The 9,107-nt window shown below is 43.0% G+C and overlaps 1 protein-coding gene across 15 annotated transcripts in view; it reads right to left on the minus strand.

Moving 5' to 3' along the window:
• Nucleotides 1–1,720, minus strand: part of LOC145342637 (LIM and calponin homology domains-containing protein 1-like) — a 334,400-nt gene extending 332,680 nt beyond the window's left edge. For all 15 annotated transcript variants that reach the window (XM_080188282.1, XM_080188272.1, XM_080188279.1 and 12 more), the window contains exon 1: nucleotides 1,428–1,720. In XM_080188282.1, coding sequence (XP_080044408.1) covers nucleotides 1,428–1,529 — 102 coding nt within the window. In that variant the 5' untranslated portion in view covers nucleotides 1,530–1,720. The remainder of the gene's footprint in view (nucleotides 1–1,427) is intronic.
• Between the last annotated feature and the right edge of the window lie 7,387 nt (nucleotides 1,721–9,107).

Genomic DNA, 9,107 nt, shown 5'->3' on the forward strand with positions numbered 1-9,107 from the left:
CAGCCATGCATATTTAAAATCACAAAAGCCTGATGTGTAACGACAATGTCGTTTTTCATTATGGCTTTTGCTGCGAGCTTTTAAACCAATAGAAAACAAAGATATGCCACAAAGCAATTCACTTAATGAGCTACATTTGTTGAATGTGTGATTTAACAAATGCTATCGCTGCTGTAGTACGTGGACGTGACATTAAGCTTTCATGTGCACTGGCAGATATGAACCCTGCACCGAATAACAGTTACAAAGTGTATGCACCTATTAATTGCAAGGTTTCACGCTTGACATCAATGTGCCTTGAAGGAACGCGCATTGATGTCAAGTGAGAAACCTTGAAGTAAGTAGCACTTTAACTATAGTATCGTTTAATTAAATAAAGAGGCATTTGGAAGCAATGAGAAAGAACAGTTATTTCCGGAGCGATAAATAAAAATAGTACATTATCTTCATTGACTCGCCTCAATGCTACAATGCTGAAACTTGCCTAGAAGCCTTCCCTAAGCGAGTTTTAAGGGAGGACCAACAGATTCGAGTGGGCGGATCAGGAAAACTTCTCCAGGCTGTCCCATAGTAAACTCAAAAACAGCCTTTTTAATGTGTGTCAGCGAGCAGCCCGGATTTGGGGGGGGGGCGGGTGGGAGGTGGTGGTGCAGCAGCCCGCCCACCTCCTCCACCTCCACCGTGCCCTCAATTACAGGAGAAATCCGAAGTGCTCGGACATCCCCAGATCCTGCAGATAGCTTCCACTGCCTCTGCCTGCGGCAAATTCACTTGGCTCGGAGCCTCAAATATTGCACACTCCATGCTCTCACCCAACAATGTATGCTGCCCTCACTTCCCAGCAACATCACCTTAACAAAGCGCCTTAACATCAGTAGATCACGCGTGATTATCTGCTAGCTTCCTGGGAAATAAAACTGCATTGACTGCAACATCGGCCCAATGGTTATAAACGCTATCCGCTCGGTCTGCCACTAAAGGATAACACATTGCAAGCGCCTGTCTCTGACAACTGTAAACACCCTGGCATTGTGTCAGCTACTGACCGTACTGGAAGCAAAACAGCCAAAATATTATCTAAATGCCCTGTGCATGCATCTGAGCTCCCCCACTCTCTCAAACTTCCACTTGCTGTCAGTGAGATCGCTGTCAGGGTAACATTAGTAAAGGACTCCATTACAGCAAGTGTCAGGACCGTTCTCCTTACTCAAGGTTACCACAAGTGTTTCCCCTCGCCCTCAGTACATTTGAAATCGCGGCTTCTATTAAACCACCAGCGGGTTTTCAGATGGCAGGTTCTGTTACTGCAGCTGTCTTGGTACAGTAATTCATTTTATTCCGGGAGCATAAGCTTTCAAAAAAAAAACAGATCATGGTTATCAAATGGCCACTCAACCTCCACTTCAAATGCAGACCCGTCAACTTACTTCAATCCAGTGCTGGGCTTCAGTGAAAGCTGGACCTGGACCGAGGTCTTGCTGCTGATTCTCAGCTCCCCAGTCCACGTCTTTGGCGTTGGGACTGGCCATTTCCAAGCCCACAGTCCTCAGAGCACTCGGACTGAATTAGAATTAGACAGATCCTCGTAACACGCTGCTCTCAACGCTTTCACAAGGGCTTTTTTTAAAAAAAGGAGGATTGGTAGCCGCGGTTCTCGTGTGGTTCCCCCCGCCCCCGCCCCCCTCGGCTTGTGCTGTGCTGATCAAATCCGGTGGAGAGACTGGCCGCTCGGCGCCGTACACTGAACCAGAGCTAAAAATAAACAGGGCAAGCCCAGCGCCGTGTATCCAATACAAATCCAGGGCCACCTCCAACACCGAGAGGGATGGCTCTTCCAGGACTTTTAGTCCGTACAGTCAGGCAAGATGTTGTATGTCATGGAAGTCGATGAGACGAATACTCAATGAGATTTAAAAGCAGATTCAAGCTTCCCTCAGGCAGTGAAACGCTGCTGTTTTCATTGCTTGCTTTGGCCTGTTTGTGTGTGTGAGAGAGGATTGAGAAGTGAGGTGCCAACAAAACTGCTGCAAAGGCAACGCACTAAACATGAGTTCTAGGTGCATGGTATTAGCTCAGTGAGACGATGGTTTATGTCAGTTAGTTTATGTGGGCCTGGGGTTAACTTAATCAGAAATGCCAATTATATCATGCCAGAGTAAAGGTCATTCGATTTTTCACACAAGTTATCACAAGTAAAGGCGCCAGCCTTTCTGATAAACGACTTCCCCAATCGGGTGCCTGTCTAAATATAAACTGGACTGCTGAAATCAAAGATTTCTGGTACTCAATTTGTCCCTGGCGGGCTCTTAGCATTGACAGAAATGACAATTATATCCATCATTTAAACCGTTATTGCATTATTAAAAACATCAATACAAAATACACTGCAGCATCATTCAGCAATTGTGTATCAAATGAAATAAGTTTTACAGGTGCACATTGTCTCTCGATGCACCACGTCCTGCACTAGATCTCTATTGTATTGATATTTTAAGAGTTACTTTGTTAACACATTTACAAACACTCAAATGTGCATTGCTACACCAATATCCATTGGGGACGCATAGTGTAAAAGCAAAAACTGTAAACTAACCTAATGTCATCCTATGATAAATATTAAAATGTAGGTTAATATTCCCGTTAGAAACCCTTGGGCAGAAGAAAGAAAAGCCGAAAGGTTGGTGGATCTATTCAGAAAGAGGCGGATCTCGCTTCGGACATCCAACTTGCATGATTTCGTTAATTAAATGTCGGTAATTCTTATAATCGTGGCAAATATATGTGATGTAAATATGGTGCCAATCTCCTGTTGCCCTGTGTTGTTTCTTCAGGCATCAGAGAACTAGACTTACCCTATGGTTGTCTGCGCTTCCCTCTCACCATGGCAACTGACCATGTTCAGTATCTGAGTGAAGATTGCCCCCTGCTTGTGAACCAGTAACACAGACTGAGTCATCCTTTGCAAGGATCTTTCATTTTCAGCTGTTTGTCTTTTAATTTGGGGCGAATTTCTCGATGACAATCACGAAGACAAGATGTTTTCACGAAGTGGAAGGGGAAATTTGATTTTAAAAATCTTAGCAGAAATGTTTGGACAAATGCATTTTTAATTTGGATACGAACGGATCTCTTGCAGGATTGTACATAAATCGGAATATATCGTCATGTACTTAACCTGTCTCTGATCCCTTGGTGCTACGGATCATGTCTTCTTTCTTCTCTTTCTGCCGTTTTCTTTATTGTTTCTCTCCAGTTAAATATCTTTTCTTTCTCGGTCTTTCTGTTGGGAGGTGATGGATGATGCGTGGGGAAAAGAGCCATCAAGGGCTGCAAGCTACATTTGCAATGGAAAAGTTACTTTTAGGGCGAGGATCTGGGGGATCCGTTCTCATTCCTTCCATCAATATTTTATGCTTCCCGACCACCACATTGTCCCACTGCATTTCCAATCCCCTTACCTTCCTACTCCTCCTCACTCCTATTGTTGCCCCACTCCCACTGCTAACCTAATCTCTATCTCTTTGAAGGACCCGCCCAACCCTGTACTTTCCTCTTCCACTTACACAACTATTACGCATACCCGCTTTAACTTCCCATCTAATTTCTGCACTCCCCCTTTCTCCCCAAGGGCGGATGCCAGGAGACTTGACCACCCCTTCCCCTCCCACGTTCAACTAGTTTCTCTCATCCCTTGTCCCTCATCCCTTCCTATTCCCTCAAAATGTTGTAAAGCAGAATCAAATAATAAGGTGGGGTGGCGGGGGTGTGGGGGGGATAGCGGGGCGGGGAGGATTGTCTGTGTTCATCTCTATTTGGAACTTTTATTTCTGTGACTGCATCCCATGAATGTCAGGAATTAACAATTTCCGTCTCACTAGTTGGGCAGCATGATGGCACAGTGGTGGCACTGCTGCCTCACAGTGCTAGGGACCCAGGTTTGATCCTGGCTTGGGTCACTGTGGAGTTTGCACATTCTCCCCATGTCTGCACGGGTTTCCTCCAGGTGCTCCAGGCTTTCTCCCACAGTCTAAAGATGTGCTAAATTGCCCCTTAGTGTCAGGGGGATTAGCTAGGGTAAATGCATGGGGTTACGTGAATCGGGCCTGGCTGGGATTGTGGTCGGTGCAGACCCTACGGGCCAAATGGCCTTCTTCTGCACTGTACGGTATTTATGATTCTAAACAGTATGCATTGAACTTTGCAAACTACCAGGTGGAGAATAGTTGGCTCCTTGATGCAACTGGCATTCCTTTTTAATTGAAGGAACATTAAATGAAGAACCACCTTTTTTTTCTTTCTCACATTCTTCCCTAGCTGAAACCTCTCTCTCCCTCTGTTGCTCAAAATCTCTCCCTTGAAAATACAAAACAATACCATATAACTATTGTCATAACGATTATTTTCCCATCATCTCATACACCGAGACACCTAAAAACCCGTCTTCATTTTTTATGTATACGTTTACTTCAGTAAAGCTATAAAATTAATTCTCCTCTACAGTCGGAGAAAGGCAATGCAGTAGCAAGTGCAATGAAAGCAAATAAGCAATTCACACAACTGACTGAACAGAAATATTGTAACTGGGAAATTATGTACATTGCACATGCTCAGACTGGATAATCTAAATTCAGCCCAGAGTCATTGTCCTGAACAGTTCTCAGGGTAGTGTCCTGGGCCCAAGCATCATCAGCTGCTTCATCAATGATCTTCTCTCCATCTTAATGCCAGAAATGAGGTTGCTCACAGATGATAGCACAATGTTCAATAACATTTGGTACTACTCAGATACTGAAGCTGACTACGCCCATACTGCAAGCTCTGGACAATATTCAGGCTTGGGTTGATCAGTGGCAAGTAAGATTTGTAACACCAGGTTAAAGTCCAACCAGTTTATTTGATAGTAAACCAACAAGCTTTCGGAAACGCTGTTCCTTCATCAGATGTGTGGAAAATGACTTGGAAGTTTCCACATGCCTGATGAAGGAACAGTGTTTCCAAAAGCTTGTGGGTTTACTGTCAAATAAACTGGTCGGACTTTAACCTGGTTTTGTGAGACTTTTTACTGTGTTTACCCCAGTCCAACACTGGCATCGCCACATCACAAGTAACATTTGTGCCGAGCAAGTACCAAGCAATGACCAGCTCCAACAAAAGAGAATATAACTTTTTCCATTTATTTTAGCAGCACTGAATACCCCACTATTAACATCCTGTGGGTTATCATTAACTAGAAATAGAACTGAACCAGGCAAATAAATACTATGGTTACAAGAGCAGGTCAGCAGCAGGAAATTCTGTGGCAGCTAACTCACCTTCTGACTCCCCAAAACCTGTCCACCATCTACAAAGCTCAAATCACAAGCATGTTGGATTATTCTTCACTTGCCTGGATGAATGCAACTCAAGGTGTCAACACCATCCAGGAGAAAACAGCCCACTTGATTGGCACCACTCCCACCCCACCTTAAACATTCACTCTCTCCACCAACAACAAACAGTGGCAGAAGTATGTATCACAAACAAGATGCAGTGCAGTAACTCAGCTAGACTCCTTTGACAGGACCTTTGTCCAGCACCTTGAAGGACAAAGGCAATACCATAGGAACACCACCAGTGGCCTGCTTCCCTCCTAACTATCTTGCCTGTCCTTCACTGTCGCTGAATCAAAATCCTGGAATTCCCTTCCTTACAGCACTGCTGATGTACCTCCACCACAGGGACTGCCGCAGTTCAAAATGGTGACTCACCTTTTAAGGGCCATTAGGGTTGGGCAAAAGATGCTGATCTAGCTAGCAATGACTGCAGGCCACCAAATAATAAATATTAATCTAGTCTGTAATGGCAGAGCCTGATATGGTGAGACTTGGACAATGTAAGCTGGGAAAGAGAAAAGACTGAACAGTTTCTTTTGCTGTCTCAGACAAACTTTCAACATCTCTTTGCAGAACAAAGTCTCCAACTCAGGGACCTTGGAGCACGTCAATTCCATTAATATACACTCATTGCTAAGCCAATGATTTTCAAGCTGGCTCTGCCACATTCATCTGATGGATGATGGCTGTCTATCCAAAGACATTCTGTATGGTGAACTGGCCACGGTTATCACCTCCTGGATTCCCAGGCCTCCACTACAAGGAAATGTACAAAAGAGATGAACATGATGGGCACTGACACTGACAACTGGGAAGTGCATTGGAAGAAATAAGCAGAAACAAAAAGCATAGCTGATCAGGAAGAGGGCCCAGGTGAAATAATGGCCAGTGAATCATGTACCTTCCGAGTCTACTCCTCCACAGCAATTGTGCCAGAGAGTGCCATGACAGAATAGGGCTCTTGAGCCACACCAGGCATTATTTAACACAGAACCAACCATCGTACCAACATATAAATATATGAACAAAAATGTAGGCCATTAAGCACCTCAAGCCTGCTCCTTCATTTAATAAGATCATGGCTGAGCTAAAATCTTAAATCTGCATGCCACCTATCCTCAAAAATCTATCATGCACTAACCATCATCTCACAAGAGCGAAGGTTACCAAGCAAAAGATGTGAGCAATTCTAGCAAGGGCTGAATTTCCATACCTGATTGACGAGAAGGTGACAGTGGTCTCTCTCCTTGCACCAGTGCAATGCTGAAGCGATGGATTTCTCAAAATGCTGTTAGACAGGGAATACCATGATTTTGAAAAGGAAGTTAGAGTGATATATATCCAGGTTAGAATGTTATATGACTTGGAGTTGATGTTCTCATAGCATTGCTGCTCTTATCCATTTTGATGATAGAGTTCAGAGAGGAGGGAGATATTGTCTTAGTAATCTTAATGAGTACGGCAGCACATCAAGTAGTGCTAAAATGCAAGAATAAAATGCTACAGCAACTGTGAGACAGGGGAGAATGGGATGAATATTGAGTGCAATAGTAATCAAATATTATTAGTAATCAAACAATCTACTTTGTCGTGGCTGGAATTGAGTTCTTGACCATTGCAATGACTGCACCGAAGTAGATGAGTCATATTAAACTTTGCAAAAGATTGCGAGGTCATCACCCACTCATGGCAGGGTACTGAGCTTCTACCATGCTTTTGTAACCACAATGTTGATGAGGGGGGACTTAGTGATAGTGATGGCATTGAAGCTTAGGGAGGGATGATTGGTCTTCCTCTCATTGGAGGTGGTCATTTTTTGGCATTTAAGTAGAATTTAATCAATATTGATTAAATTCTGTTGGATGTGCCCTTGGGCTGCTTCATAAAAAGAAGAGTTGTGCATGATAAACTATAAAATCTATTTCAAATTGATCACTGGGGCCTCTCGATGTCCTCCTTTTGCACCAAGAATCATACTGGTGAATTTTATTTTGATTAATATTCAAAGCCATTGCCTTTTATCCAGAAAATGATAAATTCCAGATTTTATTTCGGAAGGTTACTACTAACGTCATTAAAGTTTGGTTACTGCTTGATCTCCCAAGAAAACGTTCTATTTATCTTTAGCAGAAAAACACAAGTTACAACATGTTTTTACTTAGCAGCTGTTTTGTGTATGAACAGTGAAACATAACACAGGCGGAAACTATTGCAACAGTTTCAGACCTTTCAAGTGGTTTTATTTCCAGGGGGACATTCCAGTTCCAAAGCTAAGTAATGCAACTTCTAGCTTTTAACAGACCTTACCATTGTTTAACCAGTGTCAAGACAGTTGCTCAACTGTCAACAGCATAGAAAATTATCTCACAATGTCACTGCAGCAGATGGTAACAGATAACAACTGGTAGCTGCATGACTGCCAACTGCATGATGATTGCATAACCAGCTGTCTTATGAGTCACATGCTGGGGATTGGTGGCAACATCAGGTAGTTGGGGTAAAGATGAAAGAAAAACAAAATCAATTGCAATCTGAGGATGAAAGGAGTGGCATTCTCAAATAATCTATTTATTATAGTTCATGGTAGCCAGCTGTGGACTGAGAAGTCCAGTTTAAACTTTGTTCTGTAGGGACGGAGTTGACATTGTCCAAGTTGAGTTCACGTACACACAACAATCTCACCTGAATTTTAATAAAGGTCCCAAAAGTGAAAGGACAGTGTGCTTCCACAATGCACTAATTCATCCTTAACTATTTGAACACCTTATAGCCATGCTTGTCTACAACCTTCAATCTCTTCCATCAGCAAATGATTCAGTATTTTTTCTAAAGGGTTAATCATCATGATTTGGGAAGTTATTCAACATATCCTATTGCATTTTAGCAATTAAAACCTGGATTATGTTCCCTCTCAGACTTACTTTATTTATTTCCTTTAAGAGATTAGCTAACTTAATTTTGGCAGAATGGGAAGAAAGTTGGCCAGGACACTAGGAGAATATCTGGCCCCTTTTGTATGGTGAATTAAGGTCACATAAGGAATTACGAACAGTTGTTCTTGTTATGGGGTCTCAACATGAGCATTAATCTAACTCAAATCATTTGTATTTAATATCTGCAACCCCTGAGTTTCATGCTCAACAACTTCACGATTTCCACTGCCCTTTGTGTGAAGACTACCTATTCTTAAGTAGCTATGTCTTCAAGTAGGTGATAAAAATCTGGTCTCTGAGCCCAACTCATTAAAGTAATTCTGCATTCTCAGGATTGTGGAGTGATATTACCAGAATTTGGCAAAGTGTCAGGGCCGGACTGAAAATTGGCGTGTTTCTGTCCAGAGAAACGGGCAAGCTTTCTCTCCAGGTCTTCTAATAGTCTATCAAAAAAAAAGGTGGGTATATTTCACACCATCATGTATAGGGGTGGCACCTTAACACGCTAGTAAAGGCTGGCTGCACTGAGATTGGGGTGCCATGTTTAAAGGATGCCGTGATCAGAGGAAAATAATAACTTTCCCTCCCCCACCCCATCATGGAGGACTCCCCCCTCCCACCTTCCTCCAAACTCCACGATAGGTTTACAATTGGGTGTTTGCGTTGGTTGGCCAGCATTTATTGCCCATCCCTAGTTGCCCTTGAGAAGGGGGTGCTGAGCTGCCTTCTAGAAATGGTGATACAACTGACTGGCTTGTGTGTTGAGAGTCAATCACATTGCTGAGACTCTGGAGTTATACAT

This window comes from Carcharhinus amblyrhynchos, chromosome 1 (assembly GCF_965287045.1).
Source record: "Carcharhinus amblyrhynchos chromosome 1, sCarAmb.v2.hapA, whole genome shotgun sequence".
Lineage (NCBI taxonomy): Eukaryota > Metazoa > Chordata > Chondrichthyes > Carcharhiniformes > Carcharhinidae > Carcharhinus > Carcharhinus amblyrhynchos.